At 39.6% G+C, this 22,561-nt stretch overlaps 4 protein-coding genes across 7 annotated transcripts in view; 2 read left to right on the forward strand and 2 right to left on the reverse strand.

Annotated features, from left to right (window-relative positions):
* LOC107274736 (inositol 1,4,5-trisphosphate receptor) overlaps window positions 1-3,101 on the reverse strand; it is a 37,436-nt gene extending 34,335 nt beyond the window's left edge. The window contains exon 1 of the mRNA XM_025091880.1: window positions 2,991-3,101. The gene's annotated coding sequence lies outside the window, so the exon portion shown is untranslated. The remainder of the gene's footprint in view (window positions 1-2,990) is intronic.
* On the reverse strand, window positions 613-15,999 carry LOC107274731 (ubiquitin-conjugating enzyme E2 H). 2 transcript variants are annotated; one of them, XM_015754156.2, is made up of 5 exons: window positions 15,186-15,999; window positions 10,731-10,807; window positions 4,695-4,862; window positions 4,401-4,529; window positions 613-4,302 (listed from the first exon to the last, which is right to left on the reverse strand). In XM_015754156.2, the coding sequence occupies exons 1-5, from the start codon at window positions 15,236-15,238 to the stop codon at window positions 4,166-4,168; spliced, it is 564 nt and encodes a 187-aa protein (XP_015609642.1). In that variant the 5' UTR covers window positions 15,239-15,999; the 3' UTR covers window positions 613-4,165. The 2 variants fall into 2 exon arrangements, with proteins under 2 accessions (XP_015609642.1, XP_024947679.1); XM_025091911.1 differs by lacking the exon at window positions 15,186-15,999 and adding an exon at window positions 12,128-13,749 and having other exon boundaries at window positions 10,731-10,819.
* Window positions 16,000-16,255: 256 nt separating this feature from the next.
* LOC107274730 (U3 small nucleolar RNA-interacting protein 2) lies at window positions 16,256-19,522 on the forward strand. Of its 2 annotated transcripts, none has more exons than XM_015754153.2 (8): window positions 16,256-17,268; window positions 17,587-17,723; window positions 17,807-17,913; window positions 17,985-18,212; window positions 18,278-18,387; window positions 18,466-18,662; window positions 18,741-19,078; window positions 19,172-19,522. In XM_015754153.2, the coding sequence occupies exons 1-8, from the start codon at window positions 17,218-17,220 to the stop codon at window positions 19,417-19,419; spliced, it is 1,416 nt and encodes a 471-aa protein (XP_015609639.1). In that variant the 5' UTR covers window positions 16,256-17,217; the 3' UTR covers window positions 19,420-19,522. The 2 variants fall into 2 exon arrangements, with proteins under 2 accessions (XP_015609639.1, XP_015609641.1); XM_015754155.2 differs by having other exon boundaries at window positions 19,184-19,522.
* A 174-nt stretch (window positions 19,523-19,696) lies between these two features.
* The window catches only part of LOC107274754, a 130,323-nt gene continuing 127,458 nt past the window's right edge, over window positions 19,697-22,561 (forward strand). For both annotated transcript variants that reach the window (XM_025091917.1, XM_025091918.1), the window contains exons 1-2: window positions 19,697-19,742; window positions 19,815-19,954. In XM_025091917.1, the coding sequence (XP_024947685.1) occupies window positions 19,880-19,954 (75 nt within the window). In that variant the 5' untranslated portion in view covers window positions 19,697-19,742; window positions 19,815-19,879. The remainder of the gene's footprint in view (window positions 19,743-19,814; window positions 19,955-22,561) is intronic.

Consider the following 22,561-nt stretch of genomic DNA (forward strand, 5'->3'; position numbering starts at 1 on the left):
AAACTTTACCTTCCTTTGTTCCTATCTTTATCACTGGCAGCTCTTAATCAACTAACTCCAATTGTATCACGCTACATCCATATACCCAAAGGACTGTCACTACTGTGAATGGGAATTGTAATGCTTAGTGTTCACGAGTGAACGATGGTAGGTTATCGCAAGTTTCTCTATGTATTTCTTTTTCGTACGGCTGCTTGCTTGATCGCGCTGATATCGCAGTCTTCGGAAACGAATTCTTGTTTATTTATATATTGCTCGTGAAAGACCCATAGTTTATTACGTATCCTTCGTAAAACGTATATAGTCATAGACATCGTGCGTAATCAAATAAAACGAGACAAAATTTACTTTTAATTGCGAAACAGTATTACGCGTCCCATGGGACTGGCATTTTGAATTGATTATCGAATTTTTTTTACTGTAAATAGATTATTTGTACTTCGGTAAGTATGATTATATATGCTTATAGACTAAAATTATAAGGGAAAAAAAAGAAAAATTAAAGAACGTTAAAATCCCTCACCGATAACTAACAAAATTATCATCGTCATGGAAACGCCGATGGATAATACTCGTCTCCGTCGTGATGTCATCAAGGATAAACAAACACCATTTGCGACAAAGAAAAACAAGATTATTATTCGAGCTAACTTTTCACTCTCGTTAAACAATGCTGCTTTATTAGTAAATCGACGTACTTATTGTTAAAGTAGTAAGAATACGAGCATTAACGTACAACTAGTTAATAACGTAATAATTATCGTAGAGCGTGAGATCTGAGAACACGAGTTGGTTGACTCAGTTTTCATTCCAATCGAGAGAAGCACTCGTCCGATCCTGGTTTTGCGTTCTCGGTTTTGGCAACGACCAAATAAGGAATCAAAAAAAAAAAAAGAAGAAAATCACAAGAAGTTGGAAGTAACAGGAGAATAGAAGACAAGGAAAGCATGTGTATGTACATTGGACGTATAGATACGTATGCAAATTTGATTGAATTGTATAACGAAATCTAAATTAATTATAACAACAAAAAAAGAAGAAAAAAAAAATCAAGCTTCTTATACATCAGTTGTACGTTTCAGTGCCTTATTTACCTCATACCGAAAGAATTATTATGCACTATTATGCTTAAAAATGGAATACACCAAGCACGTGGAATCAGACTGCAAATTCTGTACGAAGTGAAATGCATTTGAGTAGAAGACGAAAATATATTAAATTTACAATTTTCAAATTTCACTTTTTAATAATGAAGTATGAATGATAACTCACATGACATCTAATCGTTCAGGTCAACTGATTTAATCATAAAAAATTAGTTTAAATACATTGCCGTGCATATAAGCTATCGATAACGCTCTGTCTAAATCATGACCCAGATATGGCGATTTGAAACAAGACCAAAACAAAAAAAAAAGCGAGCGCAAGAGTAGATAAATAATTTTTGCGAAATGTAGCGTAAAAATTCGTATTTAGCGAAGAAAATTTCGTTTCCCGAAAATAGATGTTGATTCGCGTATAAGGTCGTAAGGAGAAAAAAAGAAGAAGACCTAAGTCCGATCAGTCCGAGTCTTGATTCTCGAGATGCCTTCGGTTTAGCAAAAGGCCTTAAAGAAGAAATGGGCGATAAAAGCTGATAGAAAAAAAGGCAGTTCATGCCTCAGAGCATTAAACGCTCATTGGACTGTCAAGATAAAGCAAAAAAGTTTCCCGCCAATCCTAAAACCAGCCTCTGTCCGCAACAGAGAAGAAAACATAAAAGACTCGAGATTCCCACGTAACAGATAAATCGCACGCGAAGAACAAGACACGCACTGATCGGAGCATTTAATGGCGATCGATTAAACGAATAATTGAATTTTTCCACTAAAAATAACTTACACACTAAAGAAAGTAGCTACACCGAAAACACATCGGTGTTTTAGTTCCTGACAATTTTCCTTAAACACCATCTATGCCCTGTGTGCATCACCGCATATGCATTTACTAGTTAACGTGTATCCCTTGTCACTATTCGCCACTGTAATAAAATGCGATTGCTTCTCAGGATGGAAGTTTGTACGGCATAAGGTGGGACGTGATAATGAACAGAAGAAAAAGATAGCGGCGCTTCAAATATAATAATACAACCTAATACAGCTACGAAAGCAAATCTCTCAATGATTTCCGAAGGCCGTGTTACGACTTCTTGTCATTTATACAACGTTACTTCAATGTTATCCATAAACAAGGTGATACGATTGCATGATAACAATTAGTCGCGGCGCCACGTCACGCCGAGAGATCACAATGGTCTTCCACAAATTTAGCGACTGACTCGATGAAGTAACGCATCAAAACGCTTTGCATAGCAGTTCTTAATTCTTTTATCCGCCAATCTTTTTTTTTATATCGCATCTTTTTCTCTCTTCACGTGACAATTACAGCTCCGAGGAAGAACCACACCATAAGGCACACTCCTTCGCCACGAGGGCACTGTAAATCTGACCGATGGTGAGAGACCCGCCTTGAATCTTTGGAATTCCATGTATACGATGTTTGGCTTATGTAAATCAAAGTGAAAATGCGCCAGTGCTCACGTAGGTACGCATGCACGCGTTGCATGCGTATCTAGACGTATGTATCTATACACGTGTGTGCATTCATTGGACATTATGAGAAAACGATGAAAAAGGAAACGTGAAAGATACGCAATCCTATGGGTTCGTCGTAAGCGTGAAATAGACTGTGAGGGTCGAGTGACCTGAACGCATCGTACGGCGCTTTCATTTTATTTTCACTATTATTCTCCTGGTTTGGATTTACGATGGTCGCACGTCATAACGTATAATTATTGCTCTCCGATTATTTGGCTTAAAGGAGGCGCTATTCCAATTAATACACGTCTCTTGGTTCGCACGCGTGGCCTGTACAAAACGTGCAAGATCAATAAGGTCTATATCGATAGCGATAATTCTGTTGCTTTTTTTAGATTTCGGGTCAAGGAGTACCTGAAGTTACTTCGAGATGTCTGAAGTCTTCTTGTGACCGCTGATGAATATCGTTGATTTTTTTTCGAGCATCGACGATGAAGCAATGCCACGTCTCGGCGCGTAAGTGGGATATGCACACTTTGAGGATTGGCGATTTCAGCAGGTGACAACACGATGATGTTACTTGTTGAAATAATCGAAAATCCATCGATGAATAGTTGCCGATTGAATCTTCGGTATTCGTGTCGTTGTATCTCTTCATTTAAATCGGTAGTAGGATATCGTCCTATTTTGCTCTTACTGGTGTACCCTACATGAGGAATGAGTAATGGAAATTGAAAAAAGAAGGAATATCGGTATAAGTCAATTCAAGGAATCAGGAACGAGAAAAAAGATGGCAAATGGAAATGCTTTGGACGATAAAGCACAATATTTAAGATGTCTACTTGAGGTCTTTGAAGCTGCCTGTTATCATTGTGATGTAGAGCTTAAATTATATGCACTGACTGTGTTAATCAAGCAAAAGAATGTGATGCTTATCCAAAAGGCGACAATATAAAGACCGAGTAATCGTATCGGTTACATCTATAGAAAGTTACGTTCCTCTAGTTTCTCGGATTTAAATTGTATTCCAGGCGGTATTGATACATACAGTACTCCACAGTACAATATATAGACGTGCCTTTGGCGAGATAGACCTTTTGTAATACAGCTCCGAGGCTAGGGAGCATCACTAAGAGCATATAAAGAATGACTATGATGTGAATGATGTTTTTACGTACAATAGGACCTGCTCCTAAATCCCATAAAGATTATACGTAATAAATCTCTCGCAAGAACGATCAATAGAATGAGTATACTGAACGACGCGACAGGTGCACTCTTGACTTCGATATAACCCATAAGATCCAGAGGGTGCCCTAATTTTCGCGGAGAACCTATATCGTTATGATCTCGCACTTACGCACTTGCCACTGTAGAGAATACAGGACTAAGAGAGGATCCCGTGAACCGAAGATGCTGTGTCTAGCAGCCCGAAGAACGCTAGTTCCGAAATTAAACGTGCGTGTCGTAGCGGTGGATGAACGGAGGTCCTGAAGGATCAGAAAGAAGCTTCTATTTGGTAGGATGAGTGGTTGGAGTTTACAGGGTTTTAAGTTTAAGGATATGGGCATGGATGGTAAAATATTTGGTTACAACTCCATATCTTGCGCCTCGTCCTCACTGAAGTCGCTCATTGAGGATTCGCTGTCGGACGACATTCCATTTCCTGTACCGCCATTTTCCTGGTCCCTCAATGCCTCTTCTGTCGCATATTTCCTAACGTAATCTGTTACGGAGAAGCAGACATGCAAACAGAATTAAAATAAAATTTTGAATAAATAAGAATAATATCAATTATCAGTGATATAGTCTGACGGAACTCACCTGCGACTTTCTTCTTGTACTCCTCAGGTTTGTGAAGGTACATGGCGGCGGCGTCGCCATTCAGGGGGTCGATTGGATTGGGATATGTTAGCAGCTGGGGCAGGAACGACTCGAAGATATTCGACAAATCTGAAATGTTAACAAATCCAGTCAGAAATGGCCCAAGTCTTTGTTGGTTATTTTCTTTTGTTTTATTGACTCACTAAAGCCTGTTGCAGGTGTACCAAACATTATGGCTCACCAATTCCAAAAAAAAAAAAAAAAAACCGTTTACCGAAGACAAACAACACGTACCGTACAAGGCGGTCCAAGCCTGGTTGATGACGTCGAGACATACAGTACCCGAGACTTCGTCAATGTTCGGGTGGTATACCTTATTCATAAAGCCGATCGAAGGGGATTTGAAGGGGTAATGCTCTGGCAGGTGCACCCTCACTTTCCATATTCCACCCTCGTAAGGCGCTGCAACACAAACTTATCAGTACCACGAAATCGGAATTACGTGCAGGTGAAACAGTTAAATATCGCAACACACTAACATGAAGAAACGCAAATATACCAGAAGAAATAATTTCTCTTCAGCGATGTTACATTTGATAAATCGAATCGTTCAATTGTATTTCTCTAGCATGGAACATAGAATAATGGCGATTGCGAAAAATGGTAGAAACGTCGTCCAATATTTTGTCGAATCATCAGTGGAATTCTATTGCAAGCTTTGTACGGAGGATCAGACGGACACAATAGTGCAGTCTACAAAAGAATTTCACGCGACATGAAATAAGACGTAGCAAATCCACAATTTATTTCGTTTCAATTTGAAATTGATGCACCGAGATAAATTGAAGATGAAATCATCCTGACAACTAGTAAAACCATGTCTCTCGGACTTGGCTTCGTTCTGCTTGAACTATTTGTACATTTATTGCCAATTCACCGACGCACTTGAATAAGCAAATGTATACGCTAACCGTCCTTAGGCATATCTTCGGCCTGCAAAATTTACCACTCTACTGCCCTAGTAACGAGGTATACGCTAGTGACAACATGAAACCAGTACTGGTCAGTAAACGATCCAAATAGGATGGGACGTTCGGAATTCCAAAGAGAATTATTAGCCAAATACAGTACGGAGTTGAGAATTTAAAAAAAATTCAAAGTTTGTTTTTTCTCTCGCCTCAACCAGTGTTAATAAGATCTCACATTCGATTACGAGCAATCAATCGCAATTATAGTCGGTCCGCTACGAGCCAAGTGTGAAAAAAGAAAATTATATTACTTAAACGTCTATTCGCCAAATTCACAATATACATAGAAGTGAAGTCGTGTTTTTCGTTTATTTTCCAATAAGAAATTATTCAACGAACGACAAACAATTCTTCACTGCATCCAAACAGCGACTGCTATTCGTGAGCCATACTTGTGGGCACGCACGTGCGTTTCCGAGTCTCCAGTGAAAGTAACTATAGTCGTGACTCCAGCAAGAAGCGTGAATCAATTTTTAGTAGGATAAAAGTCAGCGTTCCAGCGTTGTACTACTATTGCGCAAGCGTATTGGATCCTTATTGAATAAAGAATACAGAGAAGGATATACAAAGAATCGTTACTGAACCTAACGTAATTCCCGAAGTCCGTGAAATTATCAACGTAACGTTTAGCTGCTGTTCCGAAAAGTGGTGTTTATCGGTAGCTAAAAGTAAAAGGCCTTTTGCAGTCGTGCGATTACGAGTCACCCATGCGGAAAGGGGCATGAGAGAAAACCGGAAGTGTACCTTCTCGTGTAGAGTAGTGTATCGAAAAAACGTTTCAAACCGTATGCCTGACTGTAAATCAAAATATTGAACGATACAATTTCTCTCAGTAACTTTTTCTCACAGATCCCTTGTCCTGCGATTTCACGCAGATGCAGCATGCAGTTGCATTTCGATTTGAGTCAGCGTCATAGCGCTTTGCGCTTGACCGAGTAACCCAGTTTCGGTAGTGCTCGCATCGCGACGTGTGGGTGCTCCTTCCTAGTGTACCAATCTCCAATCCTGCGACCTGGCATCGATATCAAAAGCTGTAACCGAGCCCACGGGACACGTTGTCTTTATTTTATATATATTTTTACTTCAGCGCACCTTTGTCACTTATGATGACGTAATGACAAGCGTAATCAACAGAGTGAAGTGGCGTTTAATTGGGTCGTGCCTTATAGACCTAAGGAGAATCAGTAACAATTGGTAGACTGAAAAAAATAAATAAAGAAATTTGTGTAAAGAATTTTGGTTGTATGTGCAAGACAAGCGCGCCTCACGGCTTAGTAATTACTTTGATTGACGAGAAGGCACAAGAGAGTACCTTAAGAAAGAGGAAAGAAAAACAAGAGGAAATATGAGATAAACTCGTGGGTTTACTTTAACGTTGATTTTTATTTACCCCGGACTGCAAAACGGAATTTTACAAAATTTCTCGAATTTTCATTCGCGTTTGTCAATATAAGAGGGGTCCTGCGCGTCCTCGCTTCCGGTCTTCTTTAGATTCACCAAGCTTTGCGCACAGGCAGCTGAGGCATTACCAAAGCAAATACACATGGCTACTTGCGCTTCCTTTAACGCGTAATTCCAAAGCACGTAAAACTCTTCAATGGATACGCGCGTCGCGAACGAAAATGGCAGATATACGTTGCATAAAAAGATTTTGAAAAAAAAGTACATACATTTTTTTTATTTTTAAAAACTCAAAATACAATTCAAATGAAAGCATTCGTTCGCGATTTATTTTATGTAGCTACTCTAGAATTCATTTTTATTCATTGAATTCATCTCCTTGCCAGAGTGCTGCCTCTTACATTCGAACGAATCGATCCCAGGGCTCGAACTTCCTTATCGACGTTCCCAACAAGGGATGCAAGTGCACGAGATTCCGTTTCATCAGTCATTCGTTCAAGCCGTCCTCGGTTAACAAATTCAAATTTGGAACTAGCACAAGGTTCGCCATGCTTAGTGAATTGTAGACGGAAATGAATTTAACGTCGCTAAATTACAGCTGTTATTGACGCTAATGTGTCCTTATTATCATACAGCAAAGTACGCGTATCACAAACAATGGGTTGTCACAAGGATATATAATACACTGTATATACACTTATAAACACTACACCTTACAGATAATAAATCTATTTTCACAAAAATATTACAATCCATTAACCAATGACCGTTTAGCATCTCGTTTCGCGTCATGAAAAATCCCCCAGTAATATCGTCACTCACCGTGCAAGAACAGCTGTTAAATTCGCGCAACGTAACGATCGACGGAAATTTTTCTAAAACTCGTTCACGAACCACGTAAAAAGAAACAAAGAAAGGAAACATAACGACAAATACGTGTATGTAGTTATACGCGTGCTATTTTAAAATAGAATGACCGAGTTTCGTCGAAGACGGTATAGCGCCCCCGTGAAGACGCCTTAACTTAACGTCAGCGCTCAAGCAGTCTCGTTGTGAATTTCCTTTCGAAATTTAAATTCCGAGTCGAGACAAAGAGTATCGCATTTCCGTTTCCCTAATGCCCTGCTGCCTCTTGCCATTAAAGCATTATAACGCAAGGCCACTACGAACGCAAAATCCACCAGCGGAGACGCACAGAGCTCGTTTGATCGATACATCCGAGTGCTGCAAGTCGCTAAGTAAACGAACTTTCTTTCGCAACTATTATACTTTACGATTCCAAGCGAGCGAAAGCCATTAGCCAATTGGCGATATTCAGCGTTCGTTTTCTCTTGCGCCAACCGATACCCGAACCTAGGTCAACGAACGATTCCTCGCCCCGACTATATCCTGACGAAGGCACAGTGGTCTTTACCGACGACCCCCCCTTAACCAGCGATCCAGCATTAACAGAAACGAAGGTAACTAATTAGACGCGTGCAGCAAAGCGAATAGACGCAGCACGCAGGTTACCGGTAAAATCCGCAATCGTACGTTTTATGCAATGAAATTGTGAAAAACATTGCATCGTAGCGAAGCGTCGTAGAAAGTCGCGTAGCGTATAGAATCCAGTAAACGGTACTCGTACTTTAAACCCACTAGAATTAGATCTCGGGCTTCGCACGCGCTGAATCTAATAATCTGCTTTACAATTTTTACGATCGAATATAATATTGCTGATGCGGAAATACGCATTGCACGTCTATCAGAGATCCCGGACTGTTGCAGAAATTTATAAAAGAAACAGTTTCGAGTCTACGGGAGGTCGAATAACCGATCGATCAGCCTAGCGACCCATTAATCTTTTAGTAAAGGGAATAGTGCGTTTCCCTGTTGGGAAATATTAAATGGTAAAAAGATTTAAAAAAATAGAAAACCTTATATACGTGCAGCTGCCATAGAAACTGTTGCACGTAAAATGTTCTTCCTACAACATGGCGTGGCTTTAATGGTCCAACTGCTATAGTTTCGCGTCGAGGACGAGTAGCTTGGAAAACAAAAAAGTTCTCTAACAGTGTGTTTCCTAGTCTGCAAAAAATAGCAGGGGTATTTGGCCCCCGTATAAGAATCGCCGAGATTCAACGTGCCAAGAGGATACCCACGTTTCCCATGCATGCGTATATATATATACACGTATATATGTAGATTAGGTAAGTCCTAGGTAGGTGTAGAGTATGCTAATTGAATACTCGTCACCAACCTGCCTGGTCTAGGCAGATCCGTCATTTCTCAACTCTGCCTCGCTTTGTAATCAACGCAATGCCACTGCAGCACCGGACTATTAATGGAATCAGTGCCTCGCGCATTGCCTACACCTATCTAAGACTCCCCGACGCACGCTTCCTCTGCCGACTGGTTGTTACGTTAGCGTAAAGGAGCGCAGATAATTTCAGGCGTCGCGATAAAAATATGCTTGACTTTCAACCGGGCGAAGCTGATGGTTCCATAGGATAGCGAGGGGCACTCGACGAAGTCAAAGAATTAAAGCTGAACTGCGCGTTTGAAATTGGCGCCGATCGGAAGGAACTGAAAGAATGGCAAGGAAGCTGCTGAGCAAGAACGATTTACGCAACGTATATATACCAAAGCGACGTTCACAGGTGAGTTACGACGCGCCAATGTCGTTCCTATGCGGTATTCACGATCGAATGGTGCTTGAAGCTATCAGTTTCAAATTGTATCCACCTATCGGAAGGGTATTGAAGACGTGAAAAAAAAAAGTTTAATTTTTTCAATTCAATACCTTTCAAATATTAGTATTACAAAAGTGTAACAAGGAGTACGATCCACGTACTCCTGTCTGCTGGACTTCTGGAACTGTATGTTAAAGAGTTAAAATTTATCCCATAGATTTTTTTCACTACTGACGTATACCTATATTATACGGCGCGATAACTTTTTAAATGTAAATCAACGTACAGTTAAATGCGTATCAAACTAAAAAGCAGATATCGTCGTTGTACGGAGCTGTTTATCGCGAGCCTATACAGATTATCTTTCGCGCCACGTACCGAAAAATTCTTCGGTGTGAGATGGGTTTTAATTATTAGGAGGAACATTGAGTAAACCACGCCTTTAACGTTATTCTTATAGCGTGCACGAGGATACGATGCGAGAATGAAAGAGAGACGTCTCTCTTTCGATACCCGTCAAACTCCTGCTTGTACTCGGTACACACGTGTATTCCAACGTCGTGCAGAAAAGAGTAAACACGTCGTTGCATAAGTATATCCGGCGATACGAGACTCTCTTAATAACCTTGGAATATAATATGGGAAAGCGTATTGGTCGCGAAAAATAACTGAACATGTGGACAGAAATAAGTCAATCGTGTCACCCTTATTAACCGAATGCATTACGCATGGGTTTCGTTCTACGAGCGCGTGGAGATTTGCGTAGGCACGATTCCTACCGCGCGTTAATTGTTACTTTACATGGTATTTTTCATATTAGTTTTTACCACGCGAATCAATGTGACGCGACTGTCTGATCTCATGCGAAGAATCCAGATATATTTTGCATTATCAGAAGTGTCACTGCCGTCGTGCGTCGTACGAAAACAACGGCACGTTAAGCGAGTTTCGCGCATGGAATTATAAGAGGATAAATGGTAGTTCCATATGTCGTAAAGAATCTCGTGATGAAAAAGAATATAAGAGTCAGATACATGGGATGAACTGTATAAGAAATATGGCAGACTTTAATATCTGACATTTTAAAAGATCTCTGTTAAATTGTCTCTCTAGCGTTAGAGTGAAGCGTGTTGGAAATTTGTTTTGAGATATTAGAAAAAAAAAAAAAATAATAAACATTTCAACGTGATCCTTATTGTATTATTTAGCGTCTAAGTGATAATACTTACTCCCTCGTGGTCCATAGAATTTTACGGAAAATTCGTTGAGTCCTCCTAAGATTGTCACCTCATGTTTGCTCTCTATTCTGTGGTGGAAGCTAAGGAAAATTTGTGTATCTCGCAGGGGCAATAAGATATAGGCAAAGCGCGACGCAGAATCATCAGTAAAAGTGCTAATTGACTTGAACACGCAGCGCCCACTCGGAGCCCTGCGTTCCACTATCAATCTCACGTAATGATCACACTAAGAATGACAGAGTGCTCTTAGCCTACGAGAGTAAAGGAGAGAGAAGACCTTATGAATGATTTGTAATCTAAATCTCAGTCTGTCCGATTTATCGACATTAGAAGCTCGTGGGTACGTGGTGGTAGGCGCAGCTCTTCGGGAACAGTACCAATTGACTTAAGCTCATTCTGCAGCTTTCGGGACTTCATCTCTCTGACTACCCGTCGATCAGGCCCGATTCACCTTGATAAGCCAGTGAAAGACTTTTTAAGAGCCTCAAAATGATTTTCGCTCTTGTTTACGAGTGAAATTATAGAATTGGCATCGCTCTCCTACTTACCGACCGAGTGAAACGGCCAATTACCATAGGAAAGCACGAATCGCACGAAAGCAAATGAAACGATAAGATTCATGAAGTTGTGATCTGCTCGTTAAAACGTTTATACTGAATCTTTCAAAATTCCAAATACTTTCAAGATGAAATCGTCTCTGTCGACAAAACGTCTTCTATCGTGTCTTCGCATCGTTTCTCTACGCTACGTTAAGCACGTTCCAATTTGTACCTCACTGGTAAACCGAATTCGTATACTTCAAAGCTACCGCACTATCTTTGCTAGGCGACAAAATCCAAGGGAAATCTTATGGTGCTATGTTCCGTTACCTTGGGTACGCGAATGCAAGTAAAAGGGGTTGACGCGGACGCGAAACCATAGTTCGAAGTTACATAGGTACGCATCAGAGATTCAGAACTCTCTCTGTGAGGTTTATTATCCGGAAAGTGTGTTCCGCGAAGACTGTGCCAGGGTTCTGTTAAGTCAGCAACGTGATTAGCCAAGGTATACTACAGTATAAGGTACCGAATGGTGAGAAGGAAACGATTGCTCAATGCCCATGGACCGTTATAGAACATTCACTGGAGAGCGAGTGTTGTTGTTTACAACGGTAATGTTTCGCCCACTAGCCCCCGTGTCGCTCTTATGGCGATCGCCCGTAATTTCTCGTTGGCCCATAGCCTTTTTTTCGTTGTTTCTTACTGCCGTTTCTCTTTTCCTTTTTCACTCGTACTCCCTCATCGTAGGGACCTTCGGCACAGTGGGACAGCACCAAAATGAAGACTACGTGGGTGATTAACGCTTGGAAAGTTTCGATATGGAGTTCTGATCATTCTCGAGATAATTACTTTATGCTTCGGTGTCCTTTTTTATTTTCACTGTTAAACAAGACCGTCGAGTAGCTTTTAACAGTTTTTTGTTTCTGTGGAACAACTAGGAAACGTGTCGAGGTCGATCGATCTGGCTTTTTGGAATGCTTCTGGCATTCCGCTCGAACCTGCTTCGGCACACTGGCCAACTGCGTCACGAGCTTAAACTCGGGAACCAATGGAATATCGAGGAACATTATGAAGACCAAGGTAGTAAAAGGCGCCGAATTTGAATGGCCCAGGGTGGATTATAGCTATATCTTTCAATTTCGTAGAACGTTTATTTCGAGGATAACAACAGGAATATCTATTCTGGTCGCTTTCTAATTGCGGAGGCAAAACGATCGCGAGTGTTGTTCGTTGAGATACGGCCCGTCCAAGGAAATATTTACTGCTGCCAGGCGGCAAGTAAAACAGAACAGATGATAAAAATTTGTATCACGCTAAAGATATGTCGTTTATAGAAAATTACATTGACGATCAATAATTACGCATTCAGGTACAATCAAAACTCAACACTGGTACATTTTTCCTTAAAGCAAAATTGTTTCAAAAGTTATTTCTATCGTACGATGAAAAAAAATTGACTAGTATACCGAGAAATCCCTTGGTTAGCTATGAAAATAAATTGACGTTTCAAATTCCTACTGATAAGATCAAAACCGAATTACAGATAATCGAATCGTGCTTATTCACGCTAAAATTATTGTCGCGTGCAATAAAATCAGATGGACCATCCCAACGAATGTTGAAGCAACCACGGTTGGTCTCTCGAGCATAAATAAACTGTGAGTCGTTTCGTGAAACAAAGACGTACAAAAAAAGAAAAAGTTCTTACAACGTACAAGATACGCACAATTTTATGAATATTCGTTGTTTCCAAAACCTCAACATTATCGGTACAATATCTAAGAGTATCACCTTGACGAAAACTAAGGATCGTAAGACAGCCGGCTAACCTTTTTTAAAAAAAATAATTTTTCAATTCTTACTCCAGTCTTTATCTAGAAGAATCAAAGATATGAGTCTTTTTTTAATTAAGAAAAATACTTTTGCGCACTGAAAAATACGTCTGATATAATTGACCCATCTGTACGGATTAAGGGTGCCAAAATTAATAGTACGGGGTAAGGGTTAACGCCACAGCTTAACTACCAACGGACCTACTATAGACGAAGGAACTTCTGTAATAACCGTACGTGCGCATCGTGCGTGAATTTCTACCTTTGTTCTACCAACCGACTGCGCGCCATTCCTTTGACAAGTGGCTGCGCACAAAAAGGAAAGCGTCCTACGAAAATATAGGGACAGATATATATGTATCGGTATACATATATCCGACTCTGTCCGATGGCGTATAAACGCGACAAAGGCCAATAACGACGGAATACAAGGTCTCTGGGTTCTGGCTTTGTGCATGAATCGGGTAAAGTAGGAAGGACGGGAAGTCAGGAGCGTCAGTAGTGGGGTTGTTAAGGTCGATCAGCTGGTAAAGAGCGAAGACAAAGAAGCATGCGTAACAGCGGACATAGTGAAGCACTTATATCCGATACAGTTATATTCGTATCTTCTCAACAGTTCATGAAAACAGCAGAGACACTGATAATGGGGAACAATGAAACAGACTATTTTTACTGGACAAATACCTCGTAATCAATAAAACAGAATGAAAAAGGTACAAGATACTTTTTAGTCTGACTTCGTTTCCAACGGCGTCGATATTAAGTAACGCACAATCGCGTAAGAAAACGCGTAACTATAGAGACACATAATCGTGGTTGGCCCAGCTGGGTTATCGGTAGTTAACCAAATGTATGTTTTTTTGGGCTATTAATTATTCACCGTGAGTTAATATTTTGAGAGGTTATCTTAGTACTATTCTGTTTTAAATTAATGTCGTTTTGGAGTACACTGACAACTTTAAGGAAACCTATTAATATATGAGCAAGTTTATACTTTGGATGGGCTGAATCGATATGAGCGAGTCTATCCTCTACACTTTCAATTTAAATTTGTTTTCCAGTTTGCCAAGGCCATAAATATATCACAAGTTTCATAGCTGAAGACTCACTGCCAACTGCTGTCATTGTGGAGCATTGCGAACGGAATGACGTATGAGTATATTTCCACAAGTGGAGAGTCTAAAGACCTCGCAGATGCAAATGCGAAAAAGACTAACCTTTCTACGTTCGATAACCTTTTAATAAATCTGTCTCGCAGAGACGACACGGAGGGATGAAGAATCTTTCGAATATTATGCTTAAAGGAACTACGCAATATCACGGAAAGAATCTGAATGATTCAGGTGCGAGTGAGCAAAGCTTGTGAAGTTTATTTTGGAAGCTACTGAAATTCGTTTAAGGCGTCAGCATACAAAAATTAATATTCCTATGTCAGAGTATGCGTATCAAGAACTACCACTGACGCCCACGTATTAAAAATAACGATAATAAAATTGAGGGATCATCGAAGTGACCTGAAGGCAATGACCTGACTTCATGTCAATTAGCACTCTTACCGGTTCTACATTTACGATGTTATCCAGGAATTACTTCATTATCTGGAAAGTGCGTGCAACGATCGAGTCACGTTCTCGACAAGTAACACAGTATTAAATCCTTTAAACTAAATTTCAAGGGCCCGTTATTTCGATCTAAGAATATCCCATCTACATCGAGAAACGCATACAGGAACGATTCAATTAACGTGCTACTGGAGTCATAAAAAAATTTTTTTTCAACCATGGAAGGTAAAACAGAGCGTACGCGGGTACCCGCAATCAGCTGGTTAAAAACAGCTGTGCCCGTCATCGGCGTAGGATCGAGTTAAATGTCCCTCTAGTTCCGATTGGTTGAGGCTAAAAACGCACTTTTGGTTGACAAACAACTAACTACTGTGTTGTAGAGTAAACAAAACGTGTTCGACCGTTACATACACATACATATCTGTGTATACACCGCAAAGCAGCCATGAGCATCACACACTTGGCTCTCGCGCATTCGATTACACATTACTACACACGTACAGTCAAGGATACAGTTTGATAACGTCCGTGTCCATACGTCGCTTGCCAGCGCTCGGAGACGACATATTTGTCTCAGCGATTAGAAAAATATTCGCGAGAGAGCCGTTCACGCAGGGTCCTCGGATCAGCTGAGTGTCTCAGCGGATCCACACCAGGAGCCTCCAGGAAGGCTCCTCTTAACACGATACAACGGTGCACCGTGTTTTTCTCTTCTCTGTCTCTCTCTCTCTCTCTCTCTCTATCTCTCTCTTCCTTCGTATCTTCTTTCTCTCTCTCTCTCTCTCTCTCTCTCTCTCCCTCTCACGCTCTCTCCTCGTCTCTCTCAACACCACCTCACTCTCTCTCTCTTTCTCGCACTCTGGTTCTGCCTCTCCCACTCTCTCCTTCTTTCCTTGTGTCCGTGTCCGTCGTGCTGCGTACCGAGAGATATCAGCACCGAAACAAAAGGAACACACACACACAATTATCAGTGACTACCGAGCAAGAAGAAAAAACAGGAGAGGATGATCTCCGTGCGTTGCCTCGACGTGGTTTCGTCGACGATCTTTTGTCCAGACAAAAGAGTACGATGATCTCTCGACGAATCCTACTGCAACCCTTTGTCCACGCGCACCAACAGAGGATCCTTGGCTAGTCGATCATTTCGTTTCACTCCCGAGTTTTCTCGCACAGTTCTATTGCTCTCTCCCTCTTTCTCTAGCACTCTTCACGCACACCAAATACCTTCACGAACTCGACGATCCGTAATGTCCCTTCGAACACCCCACGACCTGTCAGCCCACGGACTTCACCACATCTGACTACTCGCTGGACTGGACTCTCCTGTCCGATCCGTGCCAGGCATGCACACACACTCAAAGTCCCCGCTACTCCACGAATCACTACACTCGGCCAACACAATTCCTATCTTTGTCGTACCTTTCCTCGACCCACGGCATCGTCTACCCTGCGCCAATGAGGACTGATGGTTGCGCAAGTTGCGCGACCATGGTTTTGTATGATTGGCAGCCTGTTTTACCCTCTGAGTATGTTTATGCGGTTGAGAGGATTACTGAATCGAGATTTGAAAATGGCGGCGCTTCCTACGCTCGGAACTGACAGGAACGGTTACACGCCAATGTCACTTTCAAGCGGACGGATGCTACATTTAAAGGGACGGTAGATTATGCTTTGAGAGGAAAATTATTAAGTGAATAAAAATATGTAAACGTACCTTTGAAATAAATTCTGTGGTAGATCGTTGATTTTCGTTTTAACAGTGAATCAAATTATCTTGACAGGGATATGGTTTAACCTAGTAGCGATACGATTTTTGCAATACATTAGTGAATCTACGCTATATAATGTTTTTGCTTGTTCACCCTCTTTGGGGCAGAAAAACTCTTGAGAGGAATTCTTTTGCAGACAAATTTATTATCTGTTAGTGCAGATTCTGACATTCCACGTTTGTCAGCAGTTTGACAGCGTCAAAACAAAACACGGGATACTTTCAAGATAAATTCTTATCAACTGCTAATACATGCTCGCAGTAATTGATTGATAGAAAATGCTTAGATGAGTAGAATACCAGCCACACATTATACGACTGTATCATTTAAATGTTGTCTATTCTTACCGTATAAATACAGTTTCTTATAAAACAGCTTTGAGCACAATCGCAATTTTAACTGTTGCGATGTTGTGCAGGACAGAGAAATTCATATCAACTAATATCACATCAAAGAAATTCACGTCAATAATTTCTGTCTGTTGAATATTTTGCTATGATTCGCACTCCAATTATATATAAAAATAATATATAATATATGGTTTTTACGTCAATATACGTACATAAGACGATTGAATACCGATCCGAGTAGTTACTGACTTGTACCAGAGACGACGCCATGTTGAATGGGGTTCTAATGAAGCTCAAGTGAAAGTTTGCTTAGAGTTCAACATCTATAACAGTAATATTTCTATGCCGAGTAACTACACAGAGCCATGTGGTTTGTTTGAAATATAAAGTTATTTGGAAAATAACAGAAACTATAAATTGAGGATCATGTCATTTTTTATAAGAAATAGCAGGGGAGGTGGAGCACCTAAGAGAAAGGTATTTATATCGATTTTAATCAATTTTTATATCTATAAAGGGACTTGTTCTGCAAGAAATTCATGTTTTCATAGGTTAGTTACTGTGGATTAATTCGCTTCATATATATTTTTCAGTCTTTCATATCGTATCATATAATTTATATTATATATATAACTTATGGAATGGAAAAAAATTGTTCGTTTTTGTTATTTACATTTGTGCAAATATATTTTTGCTATAAAGCGTTTATAAGTTAAAATAAGATTGAATGAGGATTTTGCAATCTGTATGATTTGAAAAGTAGATATATCTATTTTCAATATTTTTTATACGCAGTTTAACGGTCGTGCTGGGAAAGGGATCACAAATGGTCCAGCTTTAAAAACAAAGAGAACAGAAAATAAAAAATTCATTCCTAATGACGATGAGAGTATTGCAAGTAGCGATGAAGAGTTTGCAGAAGAACGACAAAGGTTTGTTTGATATTTACTAGTATTACAATAGTATTATAAGTAGACATTGCTTGGAATTCAAATGGCATGGATTTTTTCTTCAGGGAAAAGGACAAAGATTTTGAAGACGAATCTGAAGAAGAAGAAGAGACTGCCCAAGAAAAACGCTTAAGATTAGCGAAAAAATATCTTAAGGAAATAGAAGAAGAAGGTAAGCATTTTATATGCATAATAGTCATTAGTTTAGTTCATGCATCATTGTAATTTTGGTGGTTTACATAGAAAAAGATAGGGCGGAATTTGAAGAAGGTGCAGTTTCAAGGAGATTGCAAGAAGAATATTTGGAAGAGAAAGGACGTTTAAGAAAAACAGTTGCGAGTAATTATGTTGGTCACAAAGAACCAATTGTGTTAAAATGTAAGGATCACAAAGATTCCATTACATGTCTTTGCCTTTCCAGCAATGGAACATTTATATATTCAGGATCTAAGAATGGTAGTTTAGTGAAATGTAAGTACGTTGCGAACATTATTTTACCATTATGCAGTTGCATTATTTACACTATTTTGATTCAGGGTCTATGTCCGATAAAAGTAAATTGAAAGTTCTCAAAGGGAAAGGAAAAACAAATGATGGAATTAAATGCGTGCGATGCATAGCCATTAGTACAGATAGCAAATTTTTGGTAATTATAAAAGTAATTCAATGTATGAAAAATTCTAAAAAAAAGTATGCAAATAAATATTATGTTTGCACTTTGTAGGTAGTAGGGGATACTGCTTCGAAAGATATTAAAATATTTTCTGGTGATGATTTAAGTCATATAAAGAATCTTCAAGGGCATCGAGGCCCAGTAACAGGGTTAGTTTTTCGAAAAGATACACATACATTGTATTCAGCATCGGAAGACAGAAGTGTTAAAGTGTGGAACTTAGATGATATGGCCTATGTGGAATCTCTGTAAGTACTTCATAATACAATAAAGTCAACAATATTGAATATCGAAATATCATACATACTGAAATATAACTTTATTAGATTTGGTCATCAAACTGGAATTACGTCCATAGATGCACTTTCACGCGAGCGTGCGATAACTAGCGGAGGGTTTGACAAAACTGTTAGAATATGGAAAATCGTTGAGGAATCACAATTGATATTTAATGGACACAGTGGCAGCATCGATGTTGTTAAACTTATAAATGAAGAGAACTTCTTAAGCTGCGGTGCTGATGGCCAATTGTGTGTATGGGGTTCTTTGAAGAAGAGGCCTCTTTGTTCTGTGGCAGAAGCTCATGGCAAAGATGAAACCAATGGACAGCCAATGTGGATTTCTAGCATAGCAACACTGCTAAACACTGATTTAGTGGCATCAGGTATGAATCTTTTCTACATCGTTTGATTATTCATCGATTTAATTTCTTTCATTGATGTGCAAATAGTATGAAATTGGAATAATTTAAGTGTAGCTTCCGTTTTAGGTTCGAATGACGGTGTTATTAGATTGTGGCAATGTGGAGAATCGTTTAGAGCGTTAAATCCACTTTTTGAAATAAAGTTAACAGGTTTTATTAACGCACTGGCATTTACACCAGATGGACATCATCTAATAGTTGGGGTTGGTCAGGAACACAAGTTAGGTAGATGGTGGCGTATACCCGAGGCGAAAAATAGTATTGTCGTCATACCTTTAATACAAAATAAAGCAAAGAAATAAAATTTTGATATATTTATCTCGCTGTCGACTGTATATACTTCGAATTAAAAATAATGTATGTTAAGTTTTATTTTCGAAATTATAATCGTTGACTGATAGTAAATTTTCGGTCTTCAAGTAAAATATTTTTGCGCAAGCCCAAGAGAAAGAAAAGAAAAAAGGGAGAAGGACGCAGATGTCCGATAATTTACTATAAGAGATCGATTCTCGGAAGACCGAAGTTAATATCGATGTAATTTTCCTCATACCTATTATTGTCCTCTCCCACTCGAGTATTGATCAACAAGCGCTAACCTGCTACAAATGTTTCTACAAGTTATACAGTAAGCATCCACGATGCCGTAGATAGAGGATCGTTGTCAAAAGACGCCAATTGGTTACTATTCTCATTTCAGGATATCAATGGCTCACTCTATAAGTAGCCATTGATAAATTTGTCGTAGGAGGTCAGCACCTGGCAATGGCTATTGAAGTGCAGTCGGTAACTCAGTCTACGGATGTCTGCCATACCCAAGCTCACGTGACACCAAAGACGGTAAAATTCTTTGTCTATTTATCCTCAGTCAACGATAAGTCTATATGAGCACATTGTGCTGCATTTTCTTACTCGTTTAAAATATCATACTGTAGAGCGCGTTAGTTAACATCAACTTGCAAAAATCAGTACCCTGATATTGCCTTGTTTCCTGGAACTCAGGATGCGCACAAGGTTCTGCCGTGTACGAATAAAAATGCTAATTAAAATTGTAATATGACAAACGATGGACGCATTCAATAAGGAAAAACAGTACGTAATTAAGAGAGCTGATGGTTCAAATTTAATATCTTCTAGTGCATCGACTAATGACCGTTTACGATCTAATGGTTTCACGGGATAAACGAAATCGTAACGTCATATATTGTTCTATAGGGTGATAAGAATTATTAAATTTCTTTTTCTTGCACTGTATTTTGGAAAATCACGATATGGCGATCAGAATAATATTTAGTAGAGGTTCTCCAAAAAATCTGAAATACATAGAAATGATAAATAAGATACATGCAGGGTGACGTGATATTTAACAGCGACCAAATTCAAAATAAGTGGGAATTAACACGCTTTAACGCTACATGTCAGAATGAAATGAAAGAAATATTGGTCCACAGTACAAGTATTTATTTATTCTGTACAAAAGTTGAGTTATAAAATATTATGTCCCATTTTAGGTCTTGTTCTTAGTCTTGTATACCATACCGTCTTGAGTTCGTTCGTATAACAACAATATGCTGTGCTGAACGCGGATGCACACAGAGGAGGCGAGAATCGGAGCGTTTATGTGTTCTCTGCATAATGCGTACAAGTACGTTGCGCCAGTGTGCGCTAATTTATAATCTTTGATAATGATCATCTTGAACCAGACACGATTTCCGCACGTGAAGTAACGCGCCTCCGTGTAGGCACACGCGTCCTTAATGCTTACGCCATTGGGCACACCGCTGTACCATCGACGATTTCTCACGTATAGTCGCGTTAACAATTAGTACAACAATTATTCATCTTCGTGCTTCGTTAAATTTCAAACGAGTGTGATAGGCCCTTCGTATCGCTGCCGTAGTTGAGATTCTTAATAGACCGAGAGGGTGAGTGTATGCCATATTATTTGTTCTCTCTTATTTTTATCGTACACACTTTCGAACAAACTTGCGGCAAATCATTAAAGGATCATGCACTTTTATTTTTCATCAAAATCCATTGTTCGTTTAATATCGCACCGTTGGCAAGTATCAATTATTTCGTTCACTCACTCATTATTATTATTATTTTTTTTTTCATTCAAACAAACCCATAACTGAATTTGCTCTTAGCTGCGAGGCGAGTAGGTTTTAACACTCGTGTCCAGAACGCACATTTACAATGAACGTTACAGAGAAAATACTGTAATTCGCATATTTTTGCAATATTCATCGAGCACGCGTTACCTGAGTGAAATTTTTCAAAATTAATCTCGATCTAGCATCGTTTACTTTAGGCCAAACTAGATGATCTTCTTTTCTTCACAATTACTCAGAATGTAATTTACAAAAATTCGTTGATACGAGAAGGAGACACATGAAATTGATAATAACTTTTAAGGCGCCGAATTTCACAATTAGTCTCTTTTTAGGCATTCTTCGAATCAATTAATTAAACGTATCAGGCACAAACGAATTGAACTCGAGATTGTAGCTAACTCCTAACAGAAACTCGATACATTCTTACGACAGTCTAGCTCGATGAACAATGCATCCTTATCAAAGATACCGAAGATTACCGCAAGTACGCTTAAAACCAACACTCACTAAATACAAGATGTTCCTTTCCTTTCAATATTTACGTCACTTAAACCAGGCATGTTGCAACCATAGACTGAATCGAGCAATCGAGTCCCTTTACGCTTTCAATCGTATCGCCTATGCTCCATCCTGACCATAGGAAACTGACTAGAATTTACGGGCAAACACACTCCTGATTTCCCTCATCAATTTTCTCCATCCAATTCGAATCTATCGATTCAAAATAAACTTGACAATTTTTCCCATCAATAAATGAATCCTCGGACAAATACAAATCTACGTGTAATAACGCGTGCGTGCCATTAACACCGTCAAGATCTCTATAACTTTCAGTGATTATTTTTTTTAACTTCACTTAAATTTTTTTTTCTTTTTTTACTAACGCAAAACCATGCGAGCAATGTACGGTTGGCATTTTTTTTCTTCTTCTTTTCACGCATTCACCAAGATGTAAAATTAATAAGTCGCCCAGGTCGTTTCTCGTCTCTTACGATGCGTTACTTTCAAATCTTCTCGATATCCTCCAGTTATCGTAAGTGCGTGCTTGCGTGCCAACGTGCGTGCATCTCACTCCTCCTATTTACTCTCTGCGTAAAGAGACGAAAGGATACGGAATAAGGACACGAGATACGCGTCTCTCCCTTGTTGCGTTATATCGTGCATGTAAACACGCATAAGATCTCTACGTCTCGTTTCGTCTCCTTCGCGACAAACCAGCATAGTTTTATGGCTGTATTTTGTGTGGTGTGTGCGTGCGCGTATGTGTTTTTCCGTATCTTTGCCCTGTTCACTTTTTTCTTCCTCCCCCCTTCCCTCCCCCCCCCCCCCC

The sequence above is a fragment of the Cephus cinctus genome, unplaced genomic scaffold (assembly GCF_000341935.2).
Source record: "Cephus cinctus unplaced genomic scaffold, Ccin1 Ccin1_scaffold0101, whole genome shotgun sequence".
In the NCBI taxonomy this organism is placed as follows: Eukaryota; Metazoa; Arthropoda; class Insecta; order Hymenoptera; family Cephidae; genus Cephus; species Cephus cinctus.